Below are 17,156 nucleotides of genomic sequence, written 5' to 3'. Positions count from 1 at the left end.
TTTTTTTTTTTTTAGTATTGGAGGTTTTTGGGGGTACTGGAGAAGCTCGATGTGGGCACTGGGGGAACTGGACTAACTATTGCAATGTGAATATGACATTCAATGACTCATCTAAACACATCCATAAAATCTTCATGAAATGCTTTCCTGTTAAATGTAACCATTATGGGATATGCATAGCAGAGAGAGCATTCTTGGTGGAGATGGTTTTGAACATGGATGCAATTCCAAGTTTAAAAGGCTGATTGAACACATAAGAATTCAGAGCTTCTGTCTTAGAGCTGCTGTCAAAGCTCTGTTTCCTGAAGAAAGTACCCACTTTTCCTGCTCTGCCCCAGGTTTTATCTTCCAAGCGTGGAAGTCTTCAGTGTGTCCTCAGTACCTGAGCTGGCATCCACACAAATAAGTTGGACAGTACGTAGCTCAGACCTGTTGTTTCAGTGTCTGCATAGTCTAATAGTTATGCACCAATTATATTAGCTTCATAATTACAAAGGATTGCTTGTCCTCTTGGCCATGCAATACCTAGGACTCTTTAAAGCTGAACTTCTGCAAAATTGTTTATTTCAGAAGTTCTCAACCCCTTTTTCTTATAAATGTCTTGGTATATGTGCAKAGTGTCATGATTAAAGTATGGCTATATATAAATGGATGAAAAAATAGCAAGGTGTGCATGGCCTACAGGCAAGGCGAGAGCACAGTGTATTTGTACTTGCTATCTCCTTCTGTCCTGCCCAGTACACAGAACAACAGCTTGTGCATGTAAGTAATTTACATCTTGTAGGCTGTGTGCATCCATTCTGAACCAGACTGAAGCTTTCTGGAAAGCCTGCTTGGGTTCTAGACCAAGGCCATCAGGACAATAATACTGACTTCTCTAAATTTGAGCTAAAGATATGTTAAAATTCTGTCAGAACATCCCCTCTAGCAACACGATTCTGAGGTTCCTGTGGTAGGAGTGGTGTCATCGTTAGGTCTCAGTGTTTTTTTTAATTCAAATTAGTCTAGAAATAAACAAGTTTTTAATAATAAAATAGAGTCAACAGTTCTTCTGGAACTGAGTTAAAAAAAAACAACCAAACCCCCAAAACACAGACAAAAAAATATCCCTTTGCAACTTATTAAATTCTTGTCTTTTTAGGACTTGGGCTTGGTAACAGACTGGCACTGAGCTGTAGTGGGGCCTGGGCTCATCTTCTCACCATTGATTGTTAACCAGTCTAGTAGTAATGGGATTGTTTGGATCATTTGACTTGACGGTGCTTGTTGGGTAAAGCTAGTGAAGCAGGGTGGAGCTTGATTATTTTGAGTGGGAGAAGAGTGCATTTAGGGAAAAACTGAGAGCTGATACAACTTTCTTAACCTTTAAATTGAGTRTTTCCTCACCAAGTATGATTCTCCCTACAACAGAAAACATACTTCTATGAGGTCCCCCTATTGCAGTACAATTCATGCTCGTGTCTGAGACTGTATGTTCTGTGCCTGAGGGCCAAAATGAAACCTTTGTCTTTGGAACAAATTAGTCTTGATATTGTAGCTAGCTTGAAATCCTAAAATGCAACCTGTTCTTTAACGCAGCATCAGTTTCTCAGAGATGTCCTTGCCGGTGGTGTGAAGAAAGCAGTGGTGCAGGCTCTTCTGCTTGTTTGCAGTCATTTGTATACATCCTGTGGGCTGTTAYGCGGTTAGGGCTGTTTTTATGCTTCATAAGCCTGCTTTTAATGACTGTAGAGTGGTGATGTCCTTGTGTTTGGACAGATAGAAGGCGCATACTTTCTATCAATCTGTCCATCTCAGCTTTAAGTCATTTTGTACTGCTGTTTCAGACTGATTCTGATACCAAAGGTGTATCAGACTAGTTGTTCCTTCATTGCAAAGGTTTTTGTTTTCCTCCTTGGCAGGTTTGTTTTGGTTATATATGAAGAGAGAGGGGAAGCCATTGGGAACCTTCACGCAAATCCTTTAAAACAAATGGAGAAACCAAACATGCTCTTACAGAAATGAACACAGTTGCAGTTAGTGGAAACTGTGAAGGCTGGCAGACCTTGACAGATGCTTACCTCCTATATGCTTAAACCTTAACAGTCAAGCTACAGATTTCATGAACGTACTAAAGTTAGGCTTCCACTAGGTAAGAAATGCCCAAGTAGACTTACATGTTCTGTGTCTGTCAGGAGAATATCTAGTCATGTGATACAATACTTGTAAAATGAAGCTTATTTCAAGATTGAGAGTGYAATTAGTAATAGGAAGATAAGTCTGACTACAGGTGTAATAGTAGAAAAGTAAGTAAAAATGAATGATTCCACYTTGAGGATGAGATGTGTGTAGAATTTAAAGGAAATATAAGGATAACATATCTGTCTGCCCCAAATRTGTCAATCTTCTATGAGGAAATGATATACAAGGAAATGATATACAGCAGGGTTAATTTGGCCAGTGTGTTTCATGGGCACTTGCCCAGCACAGAAGCTGGGATTGTGTGAGACGTTCAGTTGACCTTTCTTACACCTACAAGTGTGCAGCTCGGTCATTCTGATACTTCAGGCTTGGCTTCATCCATGAATTCTCTTTCCACTTCAGAAAAAATGTCACTGTCTAGTTTGTTGTAAGGAGTCATGCTGGCTATAGCTTCGTTAGTTCTCTAAGGATCCAAAAGCAAGATGCTAACTGAGATTAATTTATCAGCAAATCTAACATCTCAGGGTAGGGGCAAAAATGAAATATATACAGGACAAAAAACAGAACTAGACTGACTTTTTTTTCTCATGTCCTTGGCTACTTTTACCTACTCAAAAACTCACTATACAAAGAGACACCAAAGACAGGGATTAGAAGGGATGTTGCTCATCAGATTGGTGACAGGGRTGGGGAGAGGTTCCGTAATTCCATTGGTCTGCTTTAGTCTTCCTACTAAAACCCTCGACCAGTTTAAATGGCTTTGCCACATATACCAATCAAACAGTAAGATAGTAAGTTTTTGAATCTCTTGTATGTATGTAGCTATTCATATACCCAACTCAATGTATCCCCAATGGCCCATTATAAATCCTTTAGGTGTAGTTCTCAAGTACTAGAACAGAGACTTTTTTTTTCTATACTTTATTATATGCAGATTAAAGAAACATGTTCATACAGAGWTTAGTATTTAAACAGTTACTCCTTTTGCCTTGTAAACCTTTTATAGTCCTTTCCCCGTCTCACAGAAGTTAAAAAAYGAATTGGCATGCCTGACAGTTACAATGCCAGCTCCTAAATTCTCCTGTTCTCGCATGACTCTAGAATGACTCTTGCTTGCGGTACTCTAGAAACTTTATCTTGTTTGTTGGTGTCTGGAAGATGATCCAGAACCTATATCCTTTGTCTATCTTATGCTAGTTTGGTTTTTGTTGTGTTTGCAGTAAATAGAAGTGAGGATAAACTCCTCAAATCTCTCTCTCCTTTCCCCTTCTACATGGCATTTCATTTACAGGAGAGAGGTTTCTGAAGTGCATTTATAGCTATGATAACTGTATCAGGCTTAAAAAAAAAAAGTCTTCATTTTGCCATCAGCCACTAAGGTGTTTTTTCTTATGTTTAGAATTGGGTACTCGAGACACTAATAAATTCTATCTCTTTCAGCCAGTTGTGGATCTTGATTTAAGTTGTTCTTAATTTGCTACAGGAAGTCCTAGCATGCACCAGCGTTGCACAGACTCTCCTGTCTGAAAAGCTCAGCTTAAGCTGAGGAATAAGGGAATGAAAAGAAGTTGTCGCATCTTGCTGTTCTGTGGTGGTTTATAATAAGAGCTTTGAATAAGGGGGTAAAGGAGAGGGAATTAGGAGACCCTGAGAAGGCGCAGCTGAACAATGTTAGATACAGACATCTATTGCTAAATGCTATTTATTATTAAAAAAAAAAAAAGAAAAAGAAAAGAGACAGAAATAGTATCGCTTTGCCTTCACATGCAGTGAACTATCACACCAGCCTACAAAGCACAAGATAAGTTGTTGTGGGTTTGCTGAAAAGTTTACTTGAATTGGTCAGATGAGAGAGCAGATTTCGTGCCTCGCTGTGGTACYGTGTGATTCAGCTGGCTATCAGACCGTACAGAGGTGGGGAGCAAGGGCCCAGTTGATAGGTGTAGGTTTTTTGTTTGTTTKYCTGCAGAGTGCCTCAYGGTTTTTTGCATGCATCTTCAGTGTGATACTGCACGTACTTAGATGAAAGGTTTTGTCTTCTCCACATCAAAAATGCTTCACCTAGACATATTGGAAACAGCATATTAAGTAAAGGAAGAACTCAAAGCTTATTTAAAAGGAGGATTTTAGAGTTAATTTTATAACTGCACTCTCACTTTGAGTTTAATGTTGCTCTAGAAGAAACAAGCACTAGCTTTATTATAACTTCAGGCTGTTTCACTCCRAAAACTGTAACATAGGGTAACTGGCATTTTAACAGACCTCTCAGGGACTCAGAATAAATGCTTACTTTATATGTAAAGCCATGATTGCATTTTTCCTAATTGCAAACTTTGCAAACTGAGCCTGCATTCTGAATCTTAAGCTGGATGCCTACTACTTTGTTTGTTGCCAAGAGCAAATAATGTAATCATAGCTTAGTTAGCCATTCTGGTGACAGGGAGAGCTGGTGCAGAATCTGCTGTYAGCTTCTGGTCCTGTACAGCACTGCAATGCCGGGAGGCATAAGCAGCAGTGGAAAATAATGGCTACAGGCTGACTTTTACACTGTATTTTTCAAGGGAAACCACAATCTAAATCTAATGCATAGCAGTGAAACGCAGCCACACAGTTCAGTTTGGTACTTCTGCTGATGTCTGCTTAAAGCAGAACTTGAGAATTSTAATACCTCTGTAAAGATTCTGTTTTAATCCCGGCAGCTGTTTTTGCAAAACAAAAGAGCTAGAGCTAATAGCTTAGTGTCTTTCTGATAATGAAATTACCTCTTTCTATTTGTGTTTGGGAAAGCCTGGGAACAGCTATGATGTTTATGTTGCTCTTAGCTCCTCAAAAGAGGTTAAATACTTCTCTTGATGAGAAGAGGTGTAAATCAGGCTAACAAAGGTCAAATGGTCAGACTATCAAGATAAGAAGAGAGGGTAAAAAAACAATAAAAAAAACAGCTTGCAAATCTGCTGCAGTGAGCTTCCCTCACTTCTTAAATTACGAACTCTATCAGCCGGACTGATCACTTCTAAAGATAGCACTGGGTAAGCGCAGACCTAATTTCTGCCTGTGTTAGCAAGCTTAATTATCTGTTGAATTCTGGAAGGCCTGCTGAGCTTTTGGAGTTGATGTACACTATCTTCCCTAGCCAGCAAGCAGGAGTGGGAGCCAGGTGTCGGGGGTTCACTTCCAGCGAAAAGGACAGCTGCATTGGCCAASGGTTAATTTAAGGAGAGTTGTTATTACAAGTGTTTAATGAGAGCCATTTAATGAGAGTCTAGAGCCACGACAAATTCGTGCCTCTTTCTCTGTCCTACTTCTGTTGAGTTTGTCAGTAGCAGACCCGAGAATTGGACAGCAGGTAAAACAGCCCAAATTAGCTGAGAGGTTGTGGTCCTTGCGGTTTGAACTAGCCGCTTCTACCAGCAATTTATTGATTTCTTCAGCTGACTTGCAAAGTTTTCCTACCACACCCTAGTTTCAGTGATTGAAAACAAAGGCAAGAGTTAGCAGTGTCTAAGGTAAAGGGCTGAATCAAACAAGGTGAGGGCATTGAATACTTCTCCTGTGACTCAGTACGTTCCTGCTAGAGAAACTCTCTTGGCATTGATTGTCATATTGCCCTGAAGCACTAGCRGCGGTCAGAGCTCTGCTGGCCTGGGGGCTGTGCAAATAGCTGAAAAACCAGTCCCTAGCCTTAAGGAACATCTGTTCTAAAAAGGCAAATAACACATGGGAAAGAAGGCGAAAGGGAGAAGCAATTAGCTGTGTAAGAGTTCTTGCAGGTCATATTAACCACTATTCCTGCTGGCTGTGTTCGTGAACTGGATAAGTAGTGAGGAGTTGGCTCATGGCTGAGTAATGAATTTGCTTAAGGGTAGGGGGAAGCTCCTGCTGTGTTCCCTCTCCAACGTGGAGGACCTGCAGCAGATGAGAAGAATGTATTTTCGCTCTTGAGGAAGCACAGGGCTATTAGCAGGAGGGAGGGCTAAATTCTAAGTTGTCCAGTACTGCTATCGACTGTTGAATTTTGGCACGAGAAATGACAGCGATGACCTCAGCTCTTGGCAACCTCCACTCCCTGTGGCTGATTCAAGACAGAGCTTGTTTTATACCTAGAAAGGACTGACTGTTGACAGCTACTTTGGAAGAGAAGTTTAAGTATTCAACTCCTAGTAGCCAATGTATTCATATAAGCCTTTTCATTTCTTTCCACACAAGGATGAAGGAGAGGCTGAGGAACAGCAGGGAATGACCTTTCTTAGCCTGGAGGCTAGGGCCAGCTCCTGATGACCTGTCTTAGCTTGGAATGGTTGTCTGTACTAGACTGGTAAAATCTCAGGGTCAAATCTACAACCTAAAATAAAATGACCGTGACTGTAGCTGCTTGATTGGACTAGAACATTCTTCTCTTCAACTTGAGAACAATGTAAAGCTGGCATTGACTTCCTTGGCCATCAAGGAAGATGGCACCTTAGAAGATAGCACCATCACATAGCAATGGGGACTGTAGTTAGCCTTAAAGCCTCTGAGTAACTGGTAGAATTGTCTTTCTTTCTACCTTGGGCGGTATTGTTAGCTTGTTTGCTGAAGAAAGAGTCATGAATGGAGAAGACAAGTGAAGCTTGACTTAATTTTTGATTATGAAGTACTCTCAAATCTCTCTATATACTTTCCTGGTCTGTAGGTTGGTCTCCAGGTCGTACGTTAGGCAGATGCTGAGTTATGTGCCCTAATAAGGAAAGAAAACAACCTCTCAAGCTGTACACAGCAGCTCTTTGTTCCATAAAGTGTGATTCATAAAAGTAGGGTGACTGAATTTAAAGCCTTACAAGCTTGCTTCGTATCATTTAAAATATCTACTGTGCTTGTGATGGAAACCTATAGATTAATAAACTGTACAATCTTTTATTATTTCCCCTGAGTGATACTGTCTTCCCTTGTGACTTGTGTTCACATAGAGACTTTGGGGTATCCGAAAAGAAAGTATGGAACCTCAGAACATTCTGAGGAATGTGTATGAAAGTAGAGCCACATAAACAGCCTGAAAATGCATCTTCTAAGCCTGAGACAACCTTGGTCTTAATTTTGGCACAAATTTCTTATTCTGCCCTGCTAGCTCATCTCAACTGTAATCTCGGAGGACCAGCCTTCGGGGGGAAGAAGTCAAGATCTGTAGTTAGTGGAGGCTTTTCCAGAGATGTTTCAATGTGAGAGGCTTAGAACAAAACAGTTTTTTGGAGAGTTGCGGTAACTGACATAGCTGATGCTATTTCCTCCCCAGCTCAGTGTCATTGTAGTCTGCCATAATTGAATAAAGAGAGTAGCAGGTCAGAGGATGGAAATAACATGCTGAAGGAACCTTAAAAAGAATCTTTTAAGCACTTCCAGGGCAAAGCAGAGAAACAGATTGGAGATCCTGTGCTGCAGGAAGTGTCAGCATTTGGAGGACATCAAAGCAAGTTGCAGAGGAAGAGAAGGATATACCCATTTAGCCTGACCACATGAGTGTAGTCATGTCTGCTGAGAGGCTGGATCTTGGTCCTGGTTCATAAGATCCACTGTTAAGGAACTCAGGTTTTAGAAGGATGGAGAGCCAAGCTGATCCTGCTAGGAATTCAACACAAATTTTAAAGGAACACGTTGTATTACCCACATGGAGTTTAAACTACAAAAGCGTTAGTTAAGCAACTATTATACATGAATCACAGAAGCAAGGGCAGCTGCTGGTTTCTGTGGAGCTAAATTACCCAGCTGACTTAGAAGCAAAGGGACCTGCCTGAAGCCAAAGAAGGTAGYTCTGCAGCCTCTACAGTTAGTGTACAGCTTGCACAGAGCAGGTGTAGGTATGTCTTGTGTTTAAGATGCTGGTGTTTACAGTTAAGAGCCTTTGACAAAAAAAGTAGCTATTTTAAGCCACGCTTCCTGAAATGTAAGCAAATGAACTRTTTTGAAGAGGTGGATACGAACAGTTTATATTTTGTACAAGCTGCTAACCAAAATGGCAGTGTTCAGGTATTTTAATGAGTAGCATTTCTTCTGCCCAGTCGTTGTTAGGATTTACAAAATCTGCTAGTAGTGTGYGGAGAACTTTTCTCCTGCAGCAAGCAAGGCTGCCCTAATCGGAGTTTCTCCTAAGAGAAGCAAAAAATTRTTCTCATGGCAATAAAGAGCCCATGGAGGAGTGCTAGTGAAACCAGTTAGAAATACCTCTTTATAAAAGCTACTCAAATATGCTTAAATTTAATTTCAGTTCAGGTAAGTAAGAATAACAGTATATGCTGTATTTAAAGTAGAAGCTGTCATCTGAATAGGCTGCGGAGAGTCTGTCACTGATGTGTTTGGATTTTCCCTTTTCCTTGTACTTTTAAGCATGATAAAAGCAGTGCTTTTACCTAAAGATTTTGATCATGATGCAGTCTCCTGATTTATAAAAGAGATAGTTTGGTGATTGTATTAAACAAAYGTAGAAAGATGAAGAAGTAGAAAAAATACTGGCTTTTTTGTATATGTACACCAGATTTAGCATTTCCCTTTGCAGACTTTTGTTCTGTTTGTACAAATAAGCAATCTCCCTCTCTCTCCCTCTCTCTTTTTCCTTTTTTTCTCCTTTTTTTTTCTTTTCCTTTTTTCTCCCCACCAGGCATTTACCAGAAAAAATCAAAGATGATGTCCAGTTAAAGAATATGAGTGGACAGTGGTTTTATGAAGCAAAGTCAAAGAGGCACAGAGATAAGATACATGGAGCAGATATTATCAGAGCTTCCATGCGAAGGAAGCCTGCCATGATTGGTAAGCATGTAGCTTATAATGTTTTTCCTTACATTTTATTTTGGAAAGGTTGTCATGGAGATGATGCTCTTACTTAGGTAACCTCAGACATCATCGCCTGTGAAATACAAAAAGAATATCGCAGAATCACAGAATGGTTGAGGTTGGTAGGGACATCTGGAAATCATCTAGTCCAACCCCTCTGCTCAAGCAGGGGCATCTAGAGCACATTGCCCAGGATTGTGTCCAGATGGGTTTTGAATATCTCCAAGGAAGATAGTTTTATGAGCAAAAACTTATACAAAAAAGGGTTTTCCTGTGTATTTTATGTTGTAAGCCTTACATAGCCAATGCTATGTACAAAGAGAGAATTTGGGGTGTTGACTGCTAGTAGGAGCGACTGTCTTGTGTTTATGCATTGGATTAAAAGCCCCCTCCAGTTCTGGATCCCATTCTTTCAGTCCTGAGGCCTTATGTGTTACCTTGGATCATGCAAAGAATCAATGATTTCTCAATTCCTTTTCAGTATGAATTTTCCAGATTCTGGGTGCTCAGTTTGAGACCTCGGAGAGTTAATTTTTTTAAGGTGACCAAAAGTACTTCAGATGGATTGCAGTGGTAGGCACCATAAATTAGAACTGGTAGTTACAACCATTGAAGCRTACGTGCCTAGGACTATGGCAGCTGGAACTGTTTTCATAATGGTAGTTTGGTCAGCTTGAGATCGCTGTGGGGAGGTTTGGGGATTTTAACTTATCATGAAAAAAACTGAAATGAAAATGAATACAGAAATACGCAGGTGGTTAGAGCAGTGGGTTTGTGGGTTTGCCTGTCTTCGGTATGGAAGGTTATGAAAATCAGCTGTAAAATTCTAGCTAGTGTTTGGCTTAGATTTTACAGCARCTCTTACCTATGGCTTAGAGGAAAGTACCTGAAGCCATGTTATCTTTAAGGAATGATAATTACGCCCAGTCTTATTACTTATACAAAGGAGCACATTGGTACATTCAGAACTGCACAATTGTTTCGTTCCAATGACTTGTTAAAAATCCAAATGTTTTTGCTTGCGGTTATAGATAGCAGAAGTGGGAATAAAAATCTTACGCACACTGAGCATATCTTGACTTCTAAACTATTGCAGAAYTACAGAAAGTGATAGAGGAATAAATATATCATTAACGTTTTGGCTCTGAAAGAAGGTTCTGTTCCATTCTGAAAAGAAATACAATTATATGGTCGCTATACAAGTATACGAATGAATGTGGGTCTCTGGGTTTTATTTGTTTGCTTTATTTATTTATTTATACTTTACCTTCTTGTGTTAACTCTATCAATAAAGAATGAGCCATCTGTTTAAATGAAAACTATGACCACCTTCCAATTTACTGTTATGGGAGGGAGTGGTTGACTTCATTTACTGCACTTCGACTTTTTTATTTCAATTTTCTTGAYGTTTTTATTGTATGTGTTTCCTCATGACATGTCACTGAATTTTCTGTGTGTGTGTCTAACTGCAAGAACTACAGGATCAGTCTTTATCTARGTTATTGTAGGAATCTTCCTCATTCAGGATCACTTTTAAGGTCTAAAACCAATGTTATACCAAAAGCAGTTAAATGTAGTATTTACTGTAGTTTGCAAAAYTTCTAGTATTAAAAAAATTTATTCTTCAGAAATCATCAGACTGTGTACATAAGTATAGTGGACTTATGAAATAGTTGCAGGACTGATGTAAATAATTGTACTTGCTTGTTGTGGAATCCTATGTGAACATATAGGAGACAACTATATTCTTGTTTCGTGTTTTAGCTGAAGTGAATCAGAACAAATCAAACAAAGCAAAGAACAGCTGGGTGAGCAATGTCAATAAAGAAGTCYTCATACCACCAAAACTATGTGGTGTTGCGGAACATCAAGAAGAAGAAGAAGTAAAATCTAGTTCAAGGTAAGTTGTCTATTCAAGCACATTTAGCATATGAACATCAGGACTGGTGGAACCTGGGAAGTAGCTGTAAGTTTCTTCGAAAATATTGTCTTTTTTTCTGATTTCAAAGAGCTTCAAATATTTCCTCAGAAAAGGCCTGAGGAATTCACGCCTCTGAAAGATYGACAAATCGTAGTTATGCATTGCTACCTGTGTTTGAATTTGTAAGTGTGTTTGAATGCAGCTAACTTTGACTTACTTCTACAATGATAAAATTGCCAAAGATGTGTAGAATGGTCCCACGCATGTTCTTGTGTCACAGTTAACCTGCCTCCAGAGGTGAGAGCAGAATTTACTGTTTCGAACTGCTGGCCACACTGAGTCCTTCACAGTCACTAATTTGGGGACAGTAACTTCTGCATCTCTTCATTCAGTCACTCAAGGAGAACAGACTGTTGATTCAGCCTGAGCTTTAAACTTGTGGGAAGAACTAGAACCTCTGGATATTTGAGGAAAAATAAATCTGATTCTACCAGGAAAAATAAATGYCCTTCTATAAGGGAGAAGCTTCCTTTCAGAGTGATGCAAGAYAGTCTGCTTGAGCATGACTGAATGGATCTAGTTGTTGCAGGAAAGCTGTATGAGAAGTAGTTTCTGGACTGAAGAGGATTTTGTTTTAAATCATTCCATCTTAAGTCTATAAACATCCCTAACAGCTCCATTTTAATCAGAAATGTACTGAATTTATTTCTGAGGTAAAGGGAAATATTTTTCTCTTTAAAATAYGTACATACAGTAATTTATCTGGCAGTATGAAAAGCTTTCTAAAAACCTGCATTTGAAAAAGGAAAATGATAATCTTCTAGTTTGAGGAAACAAGAAATCATTGAAAACGGGGCCAGGTTGTAACAAAAGTAGCTGCTGTTTGTGCTTTCAGTGAATAGAGTCAGTTAAAAGCCAGAGTTACTTTTTAGGATGACTGACTTCTGGTTGTACTGTTGATCAGTTCTGTAACCTTTCACTTTCTCACTTGTCTTCTAAGCCCTTCTCTGTGCATCATCTCTTTTTTCTTCGCAGCAAGGCTTGTCTCCTACTATGCATTTGTACAATACCTTGTAGCAGTTCCATCTTTCACTTTCATGGTCTGCAAACTGGGCACGCACCCTCACGATGAATGRCACCAAAGGTTGGTGTAAGTCTTAACAAATCTGGCTTGTGTTACTGCTCTTATCCTTTACAAATCATTTTCAGTGAACTCTGAGTGTTATCTTACCCTCATGTAAAATCTTGTTGAAAAAAATCAAACATAGACTCCTTTGTTACAGTCTTCCCCCAAAAATGAAGTTGTTCTATAGTGATGATTAAAGTGGCTCATCACAAGAGGAAACTTAAGGCCCTCCCAAAAATGTTGGCCAATAATGCTGCTACAATTAGTTGTTACTGGACGTAGTTTATAACAGTTGGCTTTTACCTTTAGAAGTTTGTTACTGAGMTATTTATTTATGGGCATCACAAGACATGCTGCTATTTGTTTTTTRATTAATAAATGTTAGTAAATACATATATATAATTAATGTTTTGCATGTCATCTTGGATACTACGGAAAAAAAGTTATACTCTAAAATAAGTACAACTTTATAATGTTACTCCTACTATCACAACACAACAAACTGTGTGTGATTCGTGAGCAGTAAGAAATTTATGGACAACTGCTAAGATGATCTCTTCAGAAAAAAATATAAAATGATAAGGTTTAAGAACAAGTTCATCAAATAAGCTCAGATTTGTGCTTCTGAGAAAGCATTATCAAACTACAGTCTGGCTTTTCTTTTTTTCTCTCTCTTTTCTCTCTCCTCTGCCAAATGTAGACAGTGTGCTCTAAAAGTCACTGACTTAATCATGGTCTTTAACTTGAGATTCCAACCCATGTGAAGCATGATAATATTGTCCAGTGTCCTGGACCYCTCTCTGGCCTTTGCTCCAAATTACACCAGAAATTCATCAGCCTGTATGCTTTATTCATGTGTGCTCATCCTCCAGCCAATAGCTCAAGATGTTCCTGCTGAAGTAAGCTGACACAGTCCAGGATTGATAGTGAAACTGTTGGAGGTAGATTTTAAAAAGGCACCTGCAATATGTGGATCAGACATTATTATTTGCATTTACTTTGCATAAATACTTGATTAAATGTCTCTGCTGGCTTCTGAAATGTGCAAAGCTGAAGCAAGCAAATGTGGTAGCACTGTGTACAATACATTGCTTATAACTTCAGCTAGGGTTTATTTCACTATAACTAAGATTATCCTGTGTAGTAATTTATGTGGAAAATTGCAGGAGGGACCTTATATTTCTAAAATACTCTTTTTCTGTTTTCTTTATATTGACCTGACATGGCCGTATGCCTCTCTCTAATGACAGCATCTGATTAGGAACTGAGGGGAAACAGTGTGCTGGGAAAGCAATAGCCSCACCAGTTAGAGTGGGAAGGAGCCATTGCAAGCATTTGGTTCAGCCATTACAAGCATTTGGTTCAGTCTTTAGGGCAGCAGAGCTGCTAGGGGTTATTCCTTTTGACTCTTCTTCTTGCAAAGCAATAGTCTCAACACGGCTAGAACTAAAAGGATGAAACTGAGCATCATTCTGGAGTTTGCTGTCACATAAAGYGAGTTAACAGTTTCCAGTGTCCAAATCATACAGATGATTTGGGCACTTCGGATTTTCGAGTGTTAATTTAAGGGTAGGTTTGTAGGTGGGGTTGTGGGGGTTTTTTGTTTTATTTCCCCTCCTTCCCTTAAAAGTGGGCTTCTGGWCAGCACTGGCCTGCAGACTTTGCATGAACCAAGCAGCTGGACCTCAGGGTTGGACCCAGAAGGTATGTGAGAGCAAATTAACCAGCTGCTGTTTGCTTTGGATCCTGTTCTTAAACCAAAAAAGTTCTTACTGAATGTGAAGACAGTGTGGTTCTGGTGGGAGATTTATGTCTGTGAACTGCTGAAGTCAAATTCAGCTTTGTGGCCTCTTCAACCRCTATCAGGTCAGAGTATTACCTTAGGCACAACAGAAAATCAGCCTACAATTATAACCTTAAAATTAGGATAGTAATCTTCATCCCCATACCCCAAATATCTAACTCCAGTAATGAAGCTATGAACAGTTTTTTTCTTTGGTGTTATATCCCCATAATGCTTTTYTTGCATTCCAGAGCCTTCACGGGCTGGGTGTGTGAAGTGTCTTTGAAGGTGTAACCTAGCACAGAATGAGTATCATGGTGTGACTCACMCACACTGTCAATATTGCCTCTGTTTAGTGATACCATACATCTACAAGCTGAATCCAGAAAAAGGGTAGTGTTGAAGTGGTTTTGCCTCTCGGATTATGATTCATACTTCTTTTTCTTCCCTATGCTAGMAAATATTCTTAGCTGACCATATTGAAGAGATGACGAGTGTCCTAGAGTTCTGTAGGGTGAAAATTTGCACCAAAGCTCTAATTCTTAAAATTCATGTAACTTTGTTACAGTCTGTTTTTCTTTTCTGGAATAATAGGRGTGCTGGGGTACCTGAATAAGGCCATTTCTATGGAGCACAGTTAAATCACAATAACTTTACTTCCTCCAGATGGGAATTTCTGCCCCAGACTTTCTAGCCTTCTGAATGATCCTAGGGGGGCTTATTTGTTTGAAAGTGAGGTTGAATTGAGCAGACTCTATTGAAAGTACAGGCAAATCTGTAACGCCTTCCTCCAGCTTCACTGCTGCCTTAGCCTGGTTGCCTCTTGGTCCCCTGTCTGACAGTTCCGTGCAGCTTGCAGGGAGCTAATGTGGGTCTGGTTCAGCTCAGGCTGTATTGGGTTTCTCTGCATTGTGTCTCTCAGAACTTGGTCTTGCTGAATTGTAGTGCAATAATTCCTTCATGTGTGTATATTTGTTAGCTTGGCTTAATACACTCTGTCAGACTAGCTGTGTCARTGCAGCACATCTGGGAATTTTGTTCTGTTTTCCCATCTGTATGGGCTGAGGGTAAACTCATGTTTTCAGACCTTTTGTTGTGAAACTCAGCTTTAGGATCATGATTTTTCTAGCTCATGCTTTCTTTAGAACAGGATTTTCAATATATAATGCCAAAATAGCAACTCCTTAATTCTTCCATGATAAATTTGAAGTATCGTTGTATTAAAACACTGTGGAGTGGTGTGCATTTAACAAGAATTTAAAAGGTTGCTGCCCCACCTATAGAAACTGTAGACAAAAGAATATCTTATCAGTTTCTTGCAGCCCAGAATACATAACATATTGCCGTTGTTTAAAATGAGGGAAAGGTTGTAGTGTTCATGATCGAGACCTAAAAAATCGTGTTTGACCTGTTGAGATAATGGTGTAGGTAAGACATCAGGTGCAGGAGCATGCAAATGCTCATAAAAACAAAACCCCAAACCCCGGCTCAGCAGAACAGGAGGTTCTTTAAATGTATCTGTTTTCAGAATTAAAGACTATTCAAGCAATATAGAGCTCTTTGAGAACAAGAGAAATACATATTTCTTTTTTAGGAGTAGAAAAGAAAAAAATCTGCTATTCCTGGTATGTGTATGTGTGCGTGTATATAATGTGTGCATTTGTCTGTAGATGTATGCATATATGTGTGCACATACACAGGCACACACACATGCACACAGACACTTACTGTTAAAATATCAGAGCCGTTTATTTTGTTCACCCATGAGATAGTTTCCATTACAAGGTAAGTATGTGCCTTAAGTTTGTATCAGAGTGCACAGAGGTGGTTTTTTAGATAGGTAACACTGAACCAAAGTACAAGAAAGACAGAAGTTTATAGCTCAGACTGCTGCTGTATTTTTTTTCATAGCTTTGTATTTGAGCAGCTCATTTTATTAGATCCTCTTTTCTCTAATTATGTTTTCCTATTTGTGAAATGGGAACAATGTCACTTTTCAGACATACTTAGCAGTGCAGGAGCTGGCAGCTTTTCGAGGCCATTTCTTTCCCAATTTAGATGTTGTGTGATGAAACCTGGTGGTGTTGGGAAAGTTGTTCCCTCCCTAGCAGGGCAGAGTATCACCAAACACCTGACTGGAGAGAGCTTGTTCCATGTGAGGAGGAGGTGCCTGTTTAGACCTGGAACTTCATAAGAGCTGGGAGCTGTTTTTCCTTCCGAGATACCAGCTCTCCCCTCAAAGGCATTGGCTTGTGGCTCTGCTACTTWCCAATCAATATCCAAAAATATTTTCACTAATGCCAAAGATTGTTGACCAAGGAAGTATTCAGTATCAGTCTCCTTGTATGTCTATACTGAAAAAAATGTATTAGTGGCTTTCCTTCCTAGCCTCAGGTCATATTTCCTACCTGGAGAATATTCCTTTTTCCTGCCTCATCCTGTTCCCCTCACACCCAAAATCATAATAAAGTAAGGTGATTGATGCCAGCATTGTTCTATATGAAGTTAGTAGACTGAATGTGGTTAATGGATAGTCCAAGATTGATTTTTTTACTGTACAAAGACCATATTTAAATCCACATYCTTTTTCAAAAAATGATGCTTTTTCATATGTCTGGGTTGTTTAAAAACACTCAAAGTGTAAATGTAGTCCGARTCTTTTGCAAAAACTTTGCGTTGTTTTGCAAATAGGACAGACAAACATCTCTTAATATAGTRTAGGAACTATCTCTTTAGCTTTTTAAAGTTTTCTAGTTTGCGATGTACTTGATTAGGATCACAATTAATAACTGATTTTCCTTATTTATAAAACCAGTGGTTTGATGGCATCTTAATTGAAGGAATAGCATATAATCTGTACCACTGAAGGGATCTAACTGTCACTTCTTTGGTATAGCTGTAGTGGTGGTCTTCTGTTTTTTCTGGCTTGTACAYCTTGTAAAACTCCTTATTTTCATTGTATTTTAGCACTTTCCTCCGCATAAACTCCAGTCCTAGAAGTACTAATGTATRAGAAGGACAGAGATGTTAATACTGGTCTGATTTTGAGAGTGGCTGTGTTTCAACAAAGTTTGCTTAAAAGCCTAAAGGATATCAGAATGATGATTTCTGTCCTGTCAGGTAGTAGTTATACTAAGTTCTTTCAAAAGCAAATACATTTTTGCAAGGAAGCAAAGCAGCAAGAATATCCCCTTGCCATGGAAAGAGGGAAGCCTGCTTCTAAATATGATGAGAATAAACTGAATGGAAAAATATACCTTATTGGCACTGAGAGTAAACTATGTGCAAGTGAATCTCTGTTGGGTTTCTGTTTTTTTTTTTTTTTTTTTTTTTTTTTTTTTTTT

General features: G+C 39.1%; 1 protein-coding gene across 3 annotated transcripts in view; it reads left to right on the top strand.

Annotated features, from left to right (window-relative positions):
• The window catches only part of LOC146595170 (synaptotagmin-like protein 2), a 60,188-nt gene that overhangs the window by 16,345 nt on the left and 26,687 nt on the right, over window positions 1-17,156 (top strand). For 2 of the 3 annotated variants that reach the window (XM_085306244.1, XM_085306243.1), the window contains exons 3-4: window positions 8,810-8,958; window positions 10,747-10,882. In XM_085306244.1, coding sequence (XP_085162370.1) covers window positions 8,810-8,958; window positions 10,747-10,882 — 285 coding nt within the window. Of the gene's footprint in view, window positions 1-8,809; window positions 8,959-10,746; window positions 10,883-11,938; window positions 12,048-17,156 lie in introns of those variants that run through there. The other variant, XM_085306245.1, reaches the window with a different exon arrangement.

The sequence above is a fragment of the Rhea americana genome, unplaced genomic scaffold (assembly GCF_003343005.1).
Source record: "Rhea americana isolate MKP2758 unplaced genomic scaffold, rheAme1 scaffold_235, whole genome shotgun sequence".
Classification (NCBI taxonomy): domain Eukaryota; kingdom Metazoa; phylum Chordata; class Aves; order Rheiformes; family Rheidae; genus Rhea; species Rhea americana.
The sequence above is the reverse complement of the archived record's forward strand: the minus strand, read 5'-3'. Positions and strand labels throughout refer to the sequence as shown.